The 21,096-nt window shown below is 46.0% G+C and overlaps 1 protein-coding gene across 2 annotated transcripts in view; it reads right to left on the reverse strand.

Moving 5' to 3' along the window:
- Positions 1-14,069: 14,069 nt before the first annotated feature.
- LOC127569104 (coagulation factor VII-like) overlaps positions 14,070-21,096 on the reverse strand; it is a 33,174-nt gene continuing 26,147 nt past the window's right edge. For both annotated transcript variants that reach the window (XM_052013455.1, XM_052013454.1), the window contains 3 exons: positions 19,443-19,570; positions 18,248-18,368; positions 14,070-14,824 (listed from right to left, as the gene is read on the reverse strand). In XM_052013455.1, coding sequence (XP_051869415.1) covers positions 14,205-14,824; positions 18,248-18,368; positions 19,443-19,570 — 869 coding nt within the window. In that variant the 3' untranslated portion in view covers positions 14,070-14,204. The remainder of the gene's footprint in view (positions 14,825-18,247; positions 18,369-19,442; positions 19,571-21,096) is intronic.

Below are 21,096 nucleotides of genomic sequence, written 5' to 3' on the forward strand. Positions count from 1 at the left end.
CCACTCTGACCTTATGATGGAAGGAAGGTCATTGATGAAGTAGCTGAAGATGGTTGGACCTAGGACATTGCCCTGGTGGCCTAGGATTGAGATGATTGACAGCCAACACCAACAAGCATCTTCCTTTATGTTTTGTTTTAATCTGTTGAGATTTATTTGATAGATTATGCATTCCAATTATTGAAATGTTTTCCCCATCGTGCCCAATTTTACCAGGGCTCCTTGATGCCACACTCAGTCTAATGCTGCCTTGATGTCAAGGTCATTTGCTCTCACCTCACTCCTGGAATTCAGCTCTTTGGTTCGTGCTTGATCAAGGCTATGATGAGATTGAGATCTGGGTGTGGCTATAAGAGAGATCAAAGACTCACTCATCTCCTGACACCCCAAAGCCTTTCCACTATCTACAGTGTACGGTCCCTCCCTACAACCCAGCTCCCTCTCTCCCTCCACCCTAGCCTAGCTGTGGTGCCCCGCCTCACCACAGCCCAGCTACGGCATTAACCCTCTCCTCCTCACTCCAGCCGTAGTGTAATTCCCACTCATCCTGGCTGTAGTGTTTCTCTCCTCCTTAATCCACGTGTGGTGTCCATTGGCCCAGTAGTGGTGTTCCACCCATTCCTCTCTATTCCTCGCCTGGCCGTTAAAGAACTCTGGCCCCTGTTATACTGCAGATAGAAGGTCTGGAAATCACGGGGTTTTACAGCTGAGGAAGTGGAGGATATAAAACCCCACTTTTAATCCAGTGCAGGCAGCAGATCATTTGTGTGTGGGGCTATTTAACTCCTCCCTCATGTGGCATTTTACTCTCTGGTCAGCTGTCCAGGTCCTTGCACCTGGGGGCATGTTGAAGTTCATTGCCAGTGACCTTTGGGTTCTGGCTGCACTTTAACTCTCAGTGTTGGTGCCTGTTCCCTGGTACACCAGGAGCTCCAGGACACCTCACCTGTCCACTCTGTGGGCAGGGCCTAACTGGGATTTGGGTGGGGAGCTGATCCTGGAGGAGACAAGCTGGACCCACACCACTTTTATAGAGTCAGGATCAACATGACTGAAAGGTTTCTGGGCAGCAGCCTTGAAGGGCTGTGGGTCAGGCTGCTCCTGCCCAGCACACAGGGAAAATCCACTGCCACCAGTATCATTACTCCTGCCATGACTTCCCCAGAATTAGTGCCTCATCTCTGAAGCATTACTACTGCCTATCAAAGGGAGTCCCATTCACATCCATGGTCTGACCTATGTACATATGTTCGTTCCTACAAACAGCAGAACTAGTTTCCTCTCTCTCTCCACTTTTCGTAATTGCTCTTTCTCATCCGTCTTATGTGCTTTGATGCCATCCATTGCAATATTGTGGAGGTATAGTTACCATATTGAGTGATTTTTGTGTACTTTCTGACTTACGGACAAAATCAACTCATGGATGACTGTAAAGATAAACCTGTTTGTTACCCGTGGACAGCCTGTACTTGTTTAAAGATTCATTTTGTTAGATTACTTGTATCACTTTTAATTGTCCTTAAATGCCGCTGAACATGTGAGACATTTAAACACTGTAACAGTGCCTGCATCTTTGGGAGAAGGCTGGATCTGCCCCCATCCTTGCACCAGTTCCAGACTCTGGGCTTTGTCACTGCACTGCCTGAGACCTTCTCACTGCTGAGGCATTGCCAGTTGCCGGTAGAGTCTACCCGTAAAGGGATAGGTGTTTCCTGTTATACTGTGACAAGCCTGGCTCTGTATACACTATTCCTAGTGGTAACTCACTTCATGGGGTTGAGACTGGCACACGGCATCTTCTCATGGTGGCTCTTTCAGTCTTGCCCTATGTTCTGGCAGATAATGGATTAGCCCTGGAAAACAAATTTTCATGTGCTCCCATCTCAGTGATACCTGTGACTTTCTGAAAAGGGAGGAGAGTGTTCTGTAGTCAGGGTGCCATGCTGTTAGGAGAAGTGTAACTGGGTGTGGGAAGTGTGAAATCAAGAAGGGGAGAGGGTGAAAGGAAGGCAGAGGGGAACTGAATGGCTGGGCGAAGGGTGTGCGGTTACAGTTTCAGTGCCGCAGTTCTTGATCTATAGAGCTGTTGTTATTGAGAAGAGAGCAGGAACGACAATTGGCCATGATTGGCTGGCATCCATGGAGGCCAACACTTTTCTAAAATAAAACTCATTTGAAATAGTGAATATTTCATTACATTTAGTGCCCCGTTTGCACTCGGCGTGATGTACCTCCTGTTGAACACGCACCGACAGCAGGTCATCCACCCTAGCTTCATTAAGAAAATGAAGTACTACAGGTGTGGACTTCGTTCCAGAGAAATGACACCAGCATCGGGCTGAACAGTGCCAGGAAGTGTCTGCTCCAATTTCCTCTTAGGCAAGGCTTCAGCAGTGAATATGCAGGAACCCTGCAAAATATGCCAAAAATCCTGTGCTGTGCCACTACTGGCTAAAAGCCAGTGCAAGGTAGTTTTCTCCAGGCAAGAGACTACAGCTAACATGCACCGTTCCGGGTTGTATGTGAACCTATCAGCTCCCGCGTGTCACAACCCCAGTGGTATATCAGTATACATCATCTCCTCTGTTGTTTGTGTATATCTGTATATGCTGGTTAATCCCATTCCTTCCGTCCCACCCCAGTTCACAGCTGGCATCACCTGCACTCATTTGGCTTTCATATGCCTTTTGAAGTATTTCTCCCTGTACCTTACTGGGCGGATTGATTCTGGAAAAAGAAGTTTAAACGATCTGCAGATGTTGGAAATCTGAAATTAAAAACAGAAAAAGCTGGAAACACTCAGAAGGTTAATGTCAATGGAAAGAGAAATGGTTAATGTTTCAGATCCCTGACCTTCATCATAACTGGGAAAGAGAAAATAAGAGTTTACAGTGGCAGGGTAGGTGGGGGAGGGATGAATAGATCACTTCCTCTCTTTCTCATTCCTGATTAGGAATCTCAGCCTTGATATGTTAACTGTTTCTCTTTCCATTTATAATAGAACACTGTATTCCGCTGAAGCATTACCACTTATCTTCCAGAAATGTCCTATTGCTGGCTGTTTTCAAGCCATCCCCAAGTATATTGTTGAGAAAGCGTCTAAGTCCTCATTTGTGTTGATCCCTTCCCTAATCTGACTCAGCTTCATTGGTGTCACACTTGCAGGCTGGTCTGTCCTCACTTCCAGATCTCCCACCTCAAGCAACTTCTGCAGCAACAGGGCAGAAAGTGGAAACATGCATACTTGCTTTCCTGGTCAGTATTTCAGGGTAAAGCTGTAACTCTGAATTGTCCAGAGTAACCCTTGCTGGTCCCCTATGTTGTAACTCTATGTTGGTCCTCTATGTTGTCCTCTATGTTGTAACTCTATGTTGTCCTCTATGTTGTAACTATGTTGTAGCTGTAACTCTGAATTGTCCAGAGTAACCCTTGCTGGTCCTCTATGTTGCTTTACCTTGCCGAACCTCTTGAGGTGTCAGTGATCTCTTGTGACCTTCCTCCTGGTGTGGTGTGAAATTTATCTTCCTCCTCATTGGTGTGGAAATGATCCACCCACAGACAAGTGCTGAAGATTTTCTTTCACTATTCGTGGATCTTGTCTCTGCCAAGGTGCTTGTCTCCCTGTACTGGGGCTATCCCCAGGTCTTTAGGAGAAGAATTTACCTGTAAAGGGACAGGTTGTTCCTGTAGTACTGCAACAGGCAATAAGTTTCCTATTCTACACCTATTTCTGCATCAGGTTTGCTGAGAACTGGTCTCTTCCAGTTCTGCCATGATTTTCCCCAGAATTGGGATTGTAACTTGTCCTTTTAGATTGCTTTGAGTCCAGAGATATCCTGAGCTGCCCATTAGGCACCTCTCTGCTCACAATGGTCTTCACTGTTGGTTTATTAACTTTGGGTTTTATCACGGCTCCATCTCATGGCCCTTTTCAGGCTTCCTCTTCAGCTCACTTGGTACCTTACATGGAAGGAATATCACTGGTTTCAAATGGAGCCTAGTGGGGACGTGATGTTCAAAACATTCAAAGAATCCGGACATGTCATTAAAACATTCTGGGCACAGCTGGATTTGGTTTGTTTTGCTTCCTACTGAAGACCCTTTTCAATCACAGTTCCAGCATTGTTTATCCTCTCCTGTGTCCTCACTCATCTCCCTCAGCCATTCAGCCTATTAGGTCAATGCCAAATCTCAGAGCATTTCCATCAGTCACTTTGCCCTACGTATTTCCTAGCCTATTCTCTCTCACATGCCGATCAACTGTCCCCTAATTCTTCTGTCACCCACCCACACTAGGTGCTGAGCTATCTCAGCTAGGTGCTGAGTCACACTAGTGACTGAGCTATCCACACAACTTGCAATGATCTACACAGTACATCTTTGTGAATTCATGCAGACTTCCACATCTGCCAAGTAATCTTTTAGTGCGGCTTCCAGTTTCTTATTTCTGTTCTTGTATTGCACAAACGCTGCTTCTTTCACCAGGGCTGATGTGGAACTTAACTGTTTATTTATTCAGTATTGTCACCTGCTTCCTTGTAGCTTCCTGTGCTCCAGCTCTTTCTACAGCCTATGCTTTAAGGAGCTCCACTTTCCCAATCAAAGCTTTTTGTAGGTCTGGGTATGCTAACACATACAGCAGCCAGCAAGCACATCTTTGGGATTTTGGAGGAAACCAGAGCACCCAGGGGATGGGGTGGGGACTGGAGGTGAAACCCTACACAGTCACAAAAGGTAACTGAGAAAGTTCAAACTCCACACAGATAGTATCAGAGGTCAGGATTGGACCTGGGTCCCTGAGGCTATAATGCAGCAGCTCTATGAACTGAGCCACTGTGCACTTATTTCTTAAAGCTTTTTCTGATTTGGATTTCATATCCCTGATAACTGCCACATCCAGTCACTCTCTGCAGGTGCATGGTTCCAATGTCTATTGTGTCCTCAAACACATCTTCTCCGATGGGGATGTTCTAGTTTCAATGCTTTTGTACTGGGCCCACTCCTCTATTTCCTCTATATGACCTTCCTTCTCATTTGCTGTTCTTCTCCCACTGACTGAGCTATCCACACAATTTGCAATGATCTACACAGTACATCCTTGTGAATTCATGCAGACTTCCACATCTGCCAAATAATCTTTTAGTGCGGCTTCCAGTTTCTTATTTCTGTTCTTGTATTGCACGAACGCTGCTTCTTTCACCAGGGCTGATGTGGAACTTAACTGTTTATTTATTCAGTATTGTCACCTGCTTCCTTGCAGCTTCCTGTGTTCCAGCTCTTTCTACAGCCTATGCTTTAAGGAGCTCCACTTTCCCAATCAAAGCTTTTTGTAGGTCTGGGTATGCTAAGCCCCAAATGAGTGGTTCCAATAAACTCAAATCTTTAAACCAACTCTTACTGCTGTATTTCTAAATTGCAGTCATCGACAGTTTCACTTATTTCCTTGGAATTTGTATCTGTGGCTGTGATGACCCGAGGCGTGTACTGAAATTTTCATTTTACCACTTTTTCTCCAACTGTTAAAAAGATCCAATCCTTCTCATCCTGTCCACAAAAGGACATAGCTGACCTTTCATTATCACGGAGGATTTTCAGAAAACTCCTGATTTTTAGCTTTCATTTTTTAGGTCGAGAGGTCGAGAGGGTTGAGAGCTTCAAGTTCCTGTGAGTGAACATCACCAACAGCCTGTCCTGGTCAAATCATGTAGATGGCATGGCCAAGAAAGCTCACTAGCACCTCTACTTCCTCAGGAGGCTAAAGAAGTTTGGTTTGTCCCCTTTGACTCTCACCAACTTTTACAGATGCACATAGAAAGCATCCTACCTGGATGTATGAACGGCTTGGTACAGCAACTGCTCTGCCCAAGACTGCAAGAAGCTGCAGAGAGTTATGGACACAGCCCAGTGCATCACGGACACCAGCCTCCCCTCCTTGGACTCTGTCTTTACCTCTCGTTGTCTTGGTGTAGCAGCCAGCATAATCAAAGACCCCACCCACCCAGGACATTCTTTCTTCTCTCCTCTTCCATCAGGTAGAAGATACAGGAGCCTGAGGGCACGTACCACCAGACTTAAGGACAGCTTCTACCCCACTGTGATAAGACATTTGAACGGACCCCTTATACGATGCGATGGACTATGACCTCACGATCTACCTTGTTGTGACCTTGCACCTTATTGTACTGCACTTTCTCTGTAGCTGTGACACTTTACTCTGTACTGTTATTGTTTTTACCTGTACTGCATCAATGCACTCTGTACTAACTTAATGTAACTGCACTGTGTAATGAATTGATCTGTACGATTGGTTTGTAAAACAAGCTTTTCACTGTACCTCGGTACAAGTGACAATAATAAACCAATACCAATACCAATGTAAGTTTCCTGATACTTCTGAAAAGTCATTAGAACCAATGTGTCTGAGGAAGAGTGCGTGAAGTGGGACGACATGCAGATCAGGAGATGACTCTAGAGGTTATGAAGTCTACATCGATGAAATCACCAGACCAGGACTTAGGAGTGAATTCAAATAAAAGGCAACAAGACATCCTCTAGAAATTCTTTGATGCAGTGAAATGCTTGTTGAAGTGGTGTTGAAGTGCAGCTTTGCAGCAACTTTTGTCAAACCCTTCATTAGCAAAGCCCTAGAGAAACAAAGGACTGCAGATGCTGGAATCTAGATGAAAAACATGATGATGCTGGAGGAACTCAGCAGGCCAGGCAGCATCTGTGGAGAAAAGCAGGTGGTCAACATTTCGGGTCAGGACCCTTCTTCAGGACTGAAGGTAGGAAAAGGGGAAGCCCTATCTATAGGAGAGAAAAGCAGAGCAGTGAGGGGTGAACAAAAGGGGGGAGGTGGGAGGGGCACAGGGTGGTGGTAGGTAGATGCAGGTAAGAGATAGTGATAGGCAGGTGCAGGGGAGGAGGGGAGCAGATCCACTGGGGGATGGGTCAAAGGTAAGAAGACAGAGGAAAAAAGGCTAGGAAAGAGAAGAAAAGAAGGAACATGATGGGGGGGTGCGAGTTGTGGGGAAGGGAATGGGGATTAGCAAAGTCCTATTGCACCAGGTGGCCCACACACCAGGCAACATAGGTGAGAGACCAGGCTGCCCACACCAATTCCACACAAAGGTCTTTCTTCCTCTAGGTCTACTGTTCCAGAATGACAAGAGGAAGCTGTCGGAGAAAGGATCAAGGCAATGGGGGGGGAGGGGGAGTGGGGTAGTGACAATCAATACTGCAGTAGGGGGATTGTGAGCATTGGTAGTCTTGGCATTAGACGGGGGTGGTTTTGATATGTTCATAGGGTCTGTGCAGAGGGAGAGGGGACTGTCAGACATGCAATTGAGCTGTGATCCTGGGAGTAGAAGAGTCTGGGCCCTACCAGACTCCCCAGAACCAAACCAGGTAAAGCAGCTGAACTTTAACCAACACCAAAGCAGCCCTCAGCTCTCCATAAGGACCTGCTTTGCTCTGAGTCGCCTTTGACATATGCTGGCCTTAAATGAACAAAGCAACATTATCCTGGGCAGCCAGTCCTATGCAGAAGGATGCGATCAATATTCAGAAGTATGTTACACATGGGGAAGGGACTCAATCATATTTATTGGATTTCCAGCCTATGTATTTCTGACAGTCTTAGTGAGATGTAAATCATAGGGTCACGGCAGGAAGATCATTCTCTAGAACTTGCATCTGAAGGAAAGTGGGATTGAAAGATAGAATGAGGATGTGATAAGTGGTATTGGACTTGCTGTAAATCAGGAAAGAATCTTGTTGTCATTTATCCTTTTTCCCCTGTAAAGTATATTATCCAGGGTTGCATTAGATGGCATTGGATGGCATTTGAAGGTGGCATTGGAGCTGACCTTAACCACACAGTCATGTGTGTACATAAAGTAGAGCAGCGCCTTGAGGTGCACCTGTGTCAAAGATCAGCGAGGAGACGTTGTTACCAATCCTCACTGACTGAGTTCTGCCGATGAGGAAGTCGAGGATCCAGTTGCAGAGGGAGGTGCAGAGGCCCAGGTCTTAAAGCTTGATGATTAGTTTGAATGGGATATTTGTGTTGAATGCTGAGCTGTGGTTGATGAACAGCAGCCTGACGTACAAGCTCCTGTTGTCCAGATGGTCCAGAGCAGAGTGAAGAGCCAGAGAAATCGCACTTGCTGTGGACCTGTTATGGCAGCAGACAAATTGAAGTGGATCCAGGTCATCTCTGAGGCAGAAGTTGATTTGTGCCATAACCAACCTCTCAAAGCACTTCATTATGGTCGATGTAAGTGCCACCGGATGGTAGTTATTGAGGCAGGTCACCAGGCTCTTCTTGGGCACTGGTACAATAGATGCCTCTTTGAAGCAGGTGGGAACCTCAGACTGCAGAATTGAAAGGTTGAATATGTCTGTAAATACTCCAGCCAGTTGGTCTGCACAGATCCTTAGTACTTGGCCAGGTACACCGTCTGGACCAGATGCCTTTCGTGGATTCACCCTCTTAAAGGATGCTTGGACATTGGCCTCAGAGACTGAAATTACAGGGTTATGCGGAAATGTGGAGGCTCACGTGGGTGTGTCACAGTTCTCCCTATCAAAGCGTGCATAAAAGGCACTGAGCTCATCCGGGAGTGATGGGTCGTTGCCACTTATGCTACCCTATCTCACCTTATAGGAAGTTATATTGTGCAAGCCCTGCCACAGCTGTCCAGCACCCATCTGTGATTCCAGTTTAGTTCAAAATTGCCTCTCTGCACTTGCAACGTCCTTCCAGAGGTCGTTCCTGGACTTAGAACCATAGAACCATAGAACCATAGAACCATAGAACCATACAGCACAAAACAGGCCCTTCGGCCCACCGTGTCATACCATCCATCAGACCACCCTCACACTACCTAACCCCTTCCTCCCGCATATCCCTCTATCTCACGTTCCTCCATATGCCTATCCAACAAGCTCTGGAACCTCTTCAATGTATCTGCCTCCACCACCACCCCAGGCAGTGCATTCCATGCACCAACCACTCTTTGGGTGAAAAACCTTCCTCTGACATCTCCCCTGAACCTCCCACCCATAACCTTAAAGCCATGACCTCTCGTCTTGAGCATTGGTGCCCTGGGAAGGAGGCGCTGACTGTCTACTCTATCTATTCCTCTCAATATTTTATATACCTCTATCATGTCTCCTCTCATCCTCCTCCTTTCCAGTGAATAAAGCCCTAGCACCTTAAGCCTCTCCTCATATTCAATACTCTCCAATCCAGGCAGCATCCTGGTAAATCTCCTCTGCACCCTCTCCAATGCCTCCACATCCTTCCTATAATGAGGCGACCAGAACTGAACACAGTACTCTAAATGTGGCCTAACTGGAGTTTTGTAAAGCTGCATCATAACCTCGCGGCTCTTAAACTCAATCCCACGACTTATGAAAGCCAACATCCCATTGGCCTTCTTAACTGCTCTTTCCACCTGTGAGGCAACTTTCAACGAACTGTGAATATGAACCCCCAGATCCCTCTGCTCCTCTACACTGCCAAGTACCTTGCCGTTTACCCTGTACTCTGCCCTGGAGTTTGTCCTTCCAAAGTGTACCACCTCACACTTCTCCGGATTGAACTCCATCTGCCACTTGTCAGCCCAGCTCTGCATCCTATCAATATCCCTCTGTAAGCTCCGACAGCCCTCCACACTATCCACAGCACCGCCTATCTTAGTGTCGTCTGCAAACTTACTAACCCAGCCCTCCACCCCCTCATCTAAGTCATCTATAAATATCACAAAAAGTAGAGGTCCCAGAACCGATCCCTGCGGGACACCACTAGTCACTGCCTTCCAATCCGAGGGCACTCCTCCCACCACAACCCTCTGCTTTCTACATGCAAGCCAATTCCTAATCCACACAGCCAAGCTTCCTTGGATCTCTCGGCCTCTGACCTTCTGAAGAAGCCTACCATGAGGAACCTTATCAAATGCCTTACTAAAATCCATGTAAACCACATCCACCGCACTGCCCTCATCAATCTTCCTGGTCACCTCCTCAAAGAACTCTATCAGGCTTGTGAGGCAAGATCTTCCCTTCACAAAGCCATGCTGGCTGTCCCTAATCAGTCCATGATTCTCTAGGTGTTCATAAATCCTATCCCTTAGAATCCTTTCTAACAGCTTACCCACCACAGACGTGAGACTCACCGGTCTATAATTCCCTGGCCTATCCCTATTACCTTTTTTGAACAAGGGGACAACATTCGCAATCCTCCAATCCTCCGGCACCACCCCCGTAGACAACGAGGACTCAAAGATCCTTACCAGCGGTTCAGCAATCTCCTCCCTAGCCTCTCGAAGCAGCCTGGGGAAAATCCCGTCAGGCCCTGGAGATTTATCTGTCTTAATATTATTTAACAACTTCAACGCATCCTCTCTCTTGATATCAACAACCTCAAGAACATTACCCCTACCAGCACTCCCTTCCGCATCATCAAGACCCCTCTCCCTGGTGAATACCGAAGAGAAGTACTCATTGAGAACTTCTCCCACTTCTGTCGCCTCCAGGCAAATTCTCCCACTTTTGTCCTTAATCGGACCTACCTTCACCCTAGCCATCCTTCTACCCTTCACGTACTTGAAAAAGGCCTTGGGATTTTCCTTAACCCTACTAGCCAAAGCCTTTTCATGTCCCCTTCTAGCTCTCCTCAGCCCTTAAGAAAGGGCTGAGGAGAGCTTCCTTCCTCGCTACCCTATATTCCTCACGGGCCCTGTCTGAACCTTGCTGCTTATACCTCACGTATGTTACCTTCCTCTCCCTAACAAGTCGTTCCACCTCTCTCGTCACCCACGGTTCCTTCACCCTGTCATTCCTTCTCTGCCTCACCGGGACATATTTATCCCTAACATCCTGCATAAGATCCTTGAATATCGACCACATCCCCATGGTAAATTTTCCTTCAAAAAGGACATCCCAATTTACACTCCCAAGTTCTCTCCTTATAGCCTCATAATTAGCCCTTCCCCAATTGAAAAACCTCTTGTCCTCTCTGCACCTGTCCCTGTCCATGACAATTTTAAAGGTTATGGAGCAATGGTCACTGTCCCCCAAATGCTCACCCACCAATAGATCCTTCACCTGTCCCGGTTCATTTCCTAAAACTAGATCTAACATGGCATTCCCTCTAGTCGGCCTGTCAACATACTGCGTCAGGAATCCCTCCTGGACACATTTATCAAATTCTGTCCCAACTAAACCTTTGGCACTAAGCAGGTTCCAGCCTATATTTGGGAAGTTGAAGTCTCCCATTATAACAACCCTGTTATTTCTGTTTCTGTCCAAACACTGCCTGCCAATCTGCTCCTCTATATCTCTACTGCTACCGGGGGGCCTATAGAATACTCCTAGTAGAGTAACTGCTCCTTTCTTGTTCCTTAACTCCACCCATACGGACTCTAGAGATGATCCTTCTACAACATCCATCTTTTCCACAGCCGTAACAATGTCCCTGACCAGTATCGCCACCCCTCCACCTCTTCTCCCCCCTTCCCTATCCCTCTTAAAACACCGAAAACCAGGAATATTCAATATCCACTCCTCTCCTGACGTCAGCCACGTCTCAGTAATAGCCACGATATCATAGTCCCCCATACTTATCCAAGCCCTCAGTTCATCCCCCTTATTCCTGACACTTCTTGCATTTAAGTAAACACACTTCAGTCCATCTACCTTACTACTTTTACAGCCTGTATTCTGCTTCTCCTTCCCCAAAGCCTCTCTACCTGTTTGATCTAACTTTTCCCCATTCCCTTCTTCCTCTGACCTACTCCTCCGGTTCCCTTCCCCCTCACAAACTAGTTTAAACCCTCCTGTACCACCCTAGCAAATCTCGCCGCAAGGATATTGGCCCCCTTCTGGTTCGGGTGTAACCCGTCCTCTCTGTACAGGTCCCACCTTCCCGAGAAGAGATCCCAATGATCCAGAAATCTAAAACCCTCCCTCCTGCACCAACTTCTCAGCCACACATTTATCTGCCACCTCCTCCTATTCCTACCTTCACTATCACGTGGCACTGGCAGCAATCCCGAGATTGTTACCCTTGAGGTCCTGTTCCTCAATTTTCTGCCTAGCTCTCTGAACTCACTCTTCAGGACCTCATCCCCCTTCCTACCTATGTCATTGGTGCCAATATGGACCACAACTTCTGGCTGCTCTCCCTCCCACTCAAGAATTCTGTGGACCCGATCAGTGACATCCTGGACCCTGGCACCTGGGAGGCAACATACCATCCGGGATTCATGTTCACTGCCACAGAACCTCCTGTCTGTTTCCTTGACTATCGAGCCCCTATCACTACCGCATGTCTCTTTCCCACCCTTCCCCTCTGAGCAGCAGTACCAGTCCCAGTGCCAGAGACCTGGTAACTGCAGCTAGGCCCCTGCAGGTCATCCCCCTCAACAGCTTCCAAGGCAGAAAACTTGTTACTGAGGGGAACAGCCTCCGGGGCTCTCTGTCCTGTCTGCCTGCCTGACTTCTTCTTCCTCTTCCCTCCGCTGACCGTCACCATTCTATCTGCCTCCTGAACATCAGATGTACCTACCCTAAGGGGGGTGACTGTCACCTGATGCACCGTGTCTACATAACTCTCTCCCTCCCTTATGCTGCGCAGTGTTTGTAGCTGCGACTCCAGCTCATCAACTCTGAGCCGAAGTTCATCCAGCCTCAAGCACTTACTGTAGATGTGGCCATCTTGGACCGCAGCAAGGTCCACGAGCTCCCACATCAAACAGCTGCAGCACACCACCATGTCCTCCATCTGACTACCTTTTTTTTTCCCTAGTTAGTCCCACCTACAAATCTATAATGACCAAAAGCTAAACCTTGCCTTTACCTACTTACCAGCTACTTACCCTCCTTGCCCCTTCACACCGAAGCCCCTTGAGCCAAAGCCCAGAACACTCTGCTGCTACTCACTCCGCTGCTTGCTCTGACGCTGCCCGCTCTCTAGGCTGTTTGCTTTTTAAGCTGCCCGCACCACGCCTGAGCAGTCCAGCCCCCACTCGACTACTTAAAAAACTTATTAAAAAAAAATCTAAACCTTACACTAAAAACCCTAACAAAAACTAACCCTTACACCCAAAAACCCTAATCTTAAATGATTCTGGGTCGTCAGCCCTAAACGTCACAGATCTAGCCCTCAGCGGATTACAAATCTCCTGGTTCATCCAGGGCTTCCGGTTGGGAAAGACTCGTAATGTTTTTGTGGGTACACACTCATCAACGTACGTCCGCTGATGAATCCCTGAACACGGTCCAGTCCACTGACTCAAAGCAAGCCCGAGTTCGTTCCTCTGCTTCTGCCATCCAACTCTTCGTAGTCCTCTTCACCAGTGCCGCTCTCTTCAGTCTCTGTACGCAGGCAGAAGCAGCACAGTCAAGTGGTCGGATTTACCAAAGTGTAGGTGAGGGATGGAGCAGTAAGCGTTTTTGATGGTGGTACAGCGGTGGTCGAGTGTGTTGAGTCCTCTGGTACTGCAGGTGATGTGTTGATAGTAGTTAGGCAGAGACTTCTTAAACTAACCCGATTAAAGTCTCTCATCACAATGTGACAGGCGTTGGGGTACACCGCTTTGTTCTTGTTGATTATGGCACTTAGTCCCTCAAGTGTTAGCTTGACGTCTGCCTGAGGTGGGGTGTAGACTACAGTCAGGATGACGGCAGAGAACTCCCGTGGAAGGTAGAATGGTTGGCACTTCACTGCCAGGTGTTCCAGTTGTTGTGTGTAATTTATGTTTAATTGTACAATTGTGTATAATTTATGTTTAATTTGTTTTTCTTGTGAATGCTGCTCATGTAATGCTATGTACCTGTGATGCTGCTGCAAGTAAGTTTCTCATTGCACCTGTGCATATGACAATAAACTTGACTTTGACTTTGTTATATTATCTTCCTCCTGAAAATAAAGTTCATTTTTAATTCCACGGCGCTGAGAAAACACAGGACTATGAAATTGAATTTCTGGTCTTATATTCCTGATCTGTGTGGTAATTAAAACCTGTACAAAGACGTTCAGAAAATTTGTACAATTTATTAAATTGAAATTTAGAATTTAATAAGATTTAACTGACTTAGGATTTACTTGTAATGCAGAAACAATACAACTGAATATTTAACATCAAGATCTTTAATTCTCAGAAACTGCAGGTATTTTGCTGGTTTATGAAACTAGTTTATACATGAGAAAGATTTGCCACTGGTTGCACTGACTCTGTAAGATTCACAGAACTTTCTGCACTGACTTTTGGACTTGGGGGATTCAGGAACTGTCCTATCCAATTGAAGTACTTGTGAACTTTGGTGTAAATTCCGTACTTGCCCTCACGGGCACATCCTTCTCCCCAGCTAACTATTCCAGTCAAAAACCAGGTGTCTTTGTACTTTGTGACGTGTGGTCCCCCACTGTCTCCCTTGCAAGTGTCTTTCAGCGCCTCGATATAGCCAGCACAGAACATGTTGTCAGTAATGTTATACCTGGTGGTCTGGCGGCACAGAGACGTCCAGACAATGGGCACCTGGAGGACTTGCAGTATGTTAGCTATCAGCCCAGCCTCCAATTGCTTTCCCCATCCACTCACAGTGGAAAACCTGATTTGTCTCAACTCCCGCACAGCAAATCCTGGCTCGGGTAAACAGATAGGGACTGCATAATCATTCAAAGTGATAGGCACATCGAGCTTCAGCATTGCAATATCATTGTCAACAGTGTTAGGGTTGTAGTTCTCATGTTGGATCATTTCTGACACATTCCTTTTCTGTTCTGTTCCTTCTTCTTCATTCAGCACATGTTCACCTTCAGAGAAGAGTAAAGACTAATTCAATTTAGCTCACCTTTAAAATCAATCCTGTTGCAGTGTGCTGGCCAACAGTAAATTAGCATCAGTTTCCACAGTCCATGTGATCAATAACATCCCAAAACTCCACCAGCTAGTCATATTCAATAATGAGGTTGCTGGGAATTGGAAAATTCTAATCCCATTTTATTCTACCCACATTTTCATCAACACTCCCCATATTCTACCACTTGCCTACACATTGGGGGCAATTTACAGTGCCTGATAAACCTACCAACCTGCACATCTTTAGGAGGTGGGAGGAAACCGCAGAACTCAGGGAAAACCCATGTGGTCACAAAGAGAATGTGCAAGCTCCACACAGACAGCACCCGAGGTCAGGATTGAACCCAGGTTAGTGGAGCAGTGTGCCACCCCTTGTCTGCAGTTCTGGGTCTTCGAGAAGTGTAGTTTCTGGGGAAATGGGGGTTTGTAACAATTGATCCGTGACTAAACTGAATCGTTTTAAAATCAAAGAGGTTGAAAATCAGGCTGGAGATGATTCTGGCCTTTGCTTAGTTGTTAATGTTTTTGGGGAAAGCTTCATATTGAAGAAAACTTGCATGTTGACATAAATCCCACTAGAAAGGTGGAGGTTACATTTATTGCTTTTTCAGAGTTGTGCAAAACAATTTCCAGGCCCTGATTATTCCTTACTTATGTGAGGAATCCCAAACCAATCACCTGCAAAATAAAACCACAAGCAAATCCAATATGGGATATACCCAAACCAATCTAGGCCCCATATTAAACCACTGTAATCCCCATTATAGAATCCTGGACCAATCTGACCTCAGATGCACAATACCAACCCAATCCAAACTTCATTATATTGTCTCAAATTATAGAACTTTGGCTACCTCATTTCGAAGCAAATTCATTTCAAAGCGGGAATGGTACTGGAGGATTGGAGGGTGGCAACTGTTGTCCCCTTATTCGAGAAAGGTAGTAGGGATAGTCCAGGGAATTACAGACCAGTGAGCCTTACGTCTGTGGTGGGTAAGCTGTTAGAAAGGATTCTAAGAGATAGGATCCATAAGCATTTAGAGAATCATGGACTGATTAGGGACAGCCAGCATGGCTTTGTGAAGGGAATATCATGTATCACCAGCCTGATAGGGTTCTTTGAGGAGGTGACCAGGAAGATTGATGAAGTTAGTGCAGTAGATGTGGTCTACATGGATTTTAGTAAGGTGTTTGACAAGGTTCCACATGGTAGGCTTCTTCAGAAGGTCAGAGGGCATGGGATCCAGGGAGGCTTGGCCGTGTGGATTCAGAATTAGCTTGCCTGTAGAAAGCAGAGGGTTGTGGTGGAGGGACTGCATTCAGATTGGAGGGCTGTGACTAGTGGTGTCCCACAAGGATCGGTTCTGGGACCTCTACTTTTTGTGATATTTATTAATGACTTGGATGAAGAGGTAGAAGGGTGGGTTAGCAAGTTTGCAGGCGACACAAAGGTTGGTGGTGTTGTGGAGAGTGTGGAGGACTGTCGAAGCTTGCAGAGGGATATTGATAGGATGCAGAGCCGGGCTGAGAAGTGGCAGATGGAGTTCAATTCGGAGAAGTGTGAGGTGGTACACTTTGGAAGGACAAACTCCAAGGCGGAGTACAAGGTTAATGGCAGGATTCTGGGCAGTGTGGAGAAGCAGAGGGATCTGGGGGTTCATATCCACAGATCACTGAAAATTGCCTCACAGGTGGATAGGGTAGTTAAGAAAGCTTATGGGATGTTAGCTTTCATAAGTCGTGGGATCGAGTTTGTAATGATGCAGCGAGGTAATGATGCAGCTCTACAAAACTCTGGTTAGACCACACTAGTTCTGGTCGCCTCATTATAGGAAAGATGTAGAAGTGTTGGAAAGGGTGCAGAGGAGATTTACCAGGATGCTGCCTGGATTAGAGAGTATGGATTATGAGGAGACACTAAGGGAGCTAGGGCTTTACTCATTGGAGAGAAGGAGGATGAGGGGAGACATGATAGAGGTATACAAAATATTAAGAGGAATAGATAGAGTGGACAGCCAGTGCCTCTTTCCCAGGGAACCAATGCTTAATACAAGAGGACATGGCTTTAAGGTAATGGGTGGGAATTTCAAGGGAGATGTCAGAGGGAAGTTTTTCACTCAGAGAGTGGTTGGTGCATGGAATGCACTGCCTGGGGTGGTGGAGGCTGATACGTTGGTCAAGTTCAAGAGATTGTTAGATAAGCATATAGAGGAATTTAAACTAGAGGGATACGTGGGAGGAAGGGGTTAGATAGTCTTAGGCGTGGTTTAAAGGTCGACACAACATGGTGGGCCGAAGGGCCTGCATTGTGCTGTATTGTTCTATGGTGCTATGGTCCAAACTAAACCACAATACAAAATTCAAAAGCAACCAAATTTTGGACTGCACAGTGGCCAATCAGGGGGAAGTTGCTGGGAATGTAGAGGATAAAATAGGATTAGCGTAGGATTAGTGTAAATGGGTGGTTGATGGTTGGCGCAAACTCTGTAGCTCAAAAGGCCTATTTCCGTGCTGCATCTCTTTATTATTCTATGATTCTTAATCACAAGTGCAAATACAAACTACACATCCCAGTGAATTTCCAATTCAGTTCCTTTGACACAATCCCAAACCACTCCCATCTCCACTATAGCACCCAGATTTGTTTTTCAGTATCAAGCATCAAAGACTGTCAAATTGAAATAGGAAAAGATGGAAGGGGGTGGAGTGTGGTGTGGTAGACCACATGGTCCTGCAGAAGTGCTCAGCTATTCAATGAGACCACTCTGTTCCACAGTGTCAATCTCAGCCTTGGATCTACTCTGGCCCTCACAGACTCCACAGCAGAGTTGAGAATAAAGACATGTAAATGGCCAGCCCATTATCCCGAAAGTGTGCTCCTAGTTGAAGACTCTCTGGGACAGGAGATACGTATTGCTTAGATATTGAACAGTGCTGGTGAAGACAAGTTAATGTGAGGTGGGCCAATGAATGCTTTGAGGACCTGCTACCGTAAACTTGGGCAGCACACAATGCTGCTACTGTATAGGTATTCCACAGCAAACAGCAATTGCTTCACCTTCTCCACACAAAGGAAATCCAAATCTGTAGTTATTGGGGGGGTGGCGGGGTGGTGTAGATCCACATGTGATGGAGGAGATGAGGGGACAGGTTAGTTGATGAGGGGGCTGGGACAGATGAGCAGGTGTAAGAGGAGGTGGGGGTGGAGGAAGTAGAGACCACCTCACAAACTACCCACGCACCCCTCCTGTCAGGCACCTCCTGCCCCATCCAAGGAAGGGTCTGCGGTCCCCACATCAGTCACCTTGGAACCCACAGAACTGGAGTGGAAGTGAGACATCCTGGATCCAAGGGACTGCCTGAGGAGAAGAACATACCTGCTACAGCTTGTAGATCTTCTCTTCTCTTGTCGTAGGTGCAGTGAGCAGCAGTGATAACCCACTGAGGACTGAGTAACACAGCTCCACATAAAAACCCTCCTTTGTTAGTCAGAAAAATCTGTTCAAACATACACACCAGAATCAGACAGAGGTACTTCCAGATCTTTTAAAGAACTAATCTAATGCCACTTTACTGTTCAGTCCCACCTCCCATAATATCCCAATGTCTAATCCCTTTAATGTCCCACCATCTAATCCCATTTTCCATTCCTATCCCCATACCCTTTAATATCCCACCCAGTCTATTCCCACTCTCCCTTTATCCTTTAGTATTGGACCCTGTTAAATCCCATTCGTCAATTTACTGCCCACACCTTTCAATATTGCATTAATCTTACTGTCCCATCCTGATTAATCCTGCACATAGTCACTTTAATTCCATTTGATATCATACATTTGCATTGTTCCAAGGATATAAATGCAAATATCTGAACACATTTCCAAGGGTATAGATAAATAGACCCAGGGCTATATGGTATATACTAATCAAGGGGTATAGAAAAAATTGCAGGTATGTAACCATATCAAGGGGTACAGATAAGAAGATCTAGGAGTACGAAGATCTAGGTACAAAGATCTGATGGTATCTGTGGCCATATCAAGGGGTACAGATGTAAAGATCTAATAATATACACACCCATATAAATTGATATATACATAAGGATTGAGGGACGGAAATACAAAATGTGTGGGGTACCTACACCCTAATCAAAGGATAGAGATACATAGGTTTATCCACATCAAGGGTATATGAACAAAGATCTAGAAGTTAATCCTTCATATCGTGTGTTAGATTCTGAAAGATAGTGTTGCTTACTCCCATTTCAACAGTTACTGACTGAAATCTAGTGCTGTGCATCAGAGCAGGAAAAGCAGGAGTGCCCTTTTCCATTGGCTGGAGCCAAAGTCTGCGCCTGCTCACTATCAGGAGGAAGTCATCATGCTTGTAGCATGTGGAACTCAAGCTGCTGAAGCCAAATCAAGAGCAGCTGGGTCAATTGTGCAAGGGAGCAGAGGAGCAGAGATTTCTTGATTATTTGATACCTACAGGGTTGACTCATCATGGCTAGCAATGCCAGTGAATTGTCAGGGACACTGCAGTTATATTCAGAGTCTACATATTGGTGTTTACCTGCCACGGCGACTCTCCTTTGAAAGCATTTTTCCCATCCACAATTCTGGACAATTGGCCACGTTCTTTAGCCATGCCCGACCTTGCATGATCATTCATACGGGGCACTTTTCCACATGGATATTGCACTGTTGAGAGAAAATAAATCATTTCATTTTCCATAAATTAAGTGTTGGGCCAACAGATTTGTTTTTATTTGGACTAATTAAACAAAAACCCAATGTGACCCTCAATCCAAGTCACCTGGAGCACTCAGTGAAACTGCAGAATGTCAGGTCAACTTCTGCCCTGCGCATATCACGGGAAAGGTAATGCAGGAAAGAGGCGGTCCACCTGTCTGGCAGTGAGGGTGGGACAGCAATAGCATAAAGTGGTCTCTGCTGTCAGTTAATTACAGGGGTCCCGGTAATGATTAGAACTACTGCTAATAGCAGTTGCAGGATCCCTGCAGTCAGTTAGATATACAGTCCCTGGTATCGGTAAGTTATAGAGGCAGAACTATCGGATAGTTGTAGGGTCCTTAGTATTTCTAAGGGTTACTATAGGGTCCTTAGAAATATAACCCTATAACGCTATTTTTTAGTAAGTTATAGAGACACAGTTATCAGTTAGTTGCATGCCCCTCCAGTCAGGTAATTCTTGCATTGCTGATGTTGGTAAGTTGTGGAGATGCTGCTCTCAGTTAGTTATGTGCTCCCTGCAGTCATTTTGTTATAACATTACCGATATTGAAAAGCTATGGAGATACTGTTCTCAGTTAGCTACAGAAAACCTGTTACCAGTAAGTTATAGAGACACCTCTATTAGTTAGGTTAAGGTTCCATCCAGTCAGTTCGTCATAAGGTCCCTGGTATTGGCAGATTATAGATTCACAGCTGTCAGTAAATTCTAAGATCCCTGCAATCAATTCATTATAGGGTCCCTGCAGTCAGTTATTAAGGGTTCCCTGGAAGTGGTAAGTTATAGAGCTACTGCTAACGGTTGCTTATAAGGTCCTTGTTGTCAGTTGGTCACAGAGTCACTGTAGCAAGTTAATTATACGGACCCTGTCATGAGATAGTTGCTTGTCTAAGCTCCTTGTTGCTATCTGCTGATCACAGGAAGAACATAGAAACACAGTTTCTTTGTTAGAGGCCCAACAGACCCCGTGCCTGTGTCAGCTGAAAGCTTTGGATCATTTCCAGCTGGCGACTCTCGATCTATGGCAGTCGTAGACTTCAGAGAGCACAGAACCAGGTCCTTCCGCCCACCATGCTCACATGCCTTGCAGATCAACCGGTCAACCAGAGGCAGCTGAAGTCTCTGCCCTCACCCACGTCAGAAAGCTCCATACCCCAACGTGGATGGGAACTAACTCCCCCAGCTCCATGAATTACCCTCAATCCCTGCTTAACCATCTCTCTGACAAGGGAAGGAAGTCCTGCCCTTTCTTTGTATCTTAGCCTCTCAAAATTTACCATCCTTCCAAAACCTCCTCTGTCCCAGAGTGAATAACCTTGGCCTTGCCTATCTTTCTTCATCATTGAAGTCCTCCAACCCTTACACCATTCTCCTGAGTCATTCATCGCTTGTGTAACATGGGATCCTGAACCATACACCGTTTTCTAACTGTGGCCCAATCAGTGTTTTGCACATGGCCTCTCTGCTCTTGCAT

This window comes from Pristis pectinata, chromosome 4, assembly GCF_009764475.1.
Source record: "Pristis pectinata isolate sPriPec2 chromosome 4, sPriPec2.1.pri, whole genome shotgun sequence".
Lineage (NCBI taxonomy): Eukaryota > Metazoa > Chordata > Chondrichthyes > Rhinopristiformes > Pristidae > Pristis > Pristis pectinata.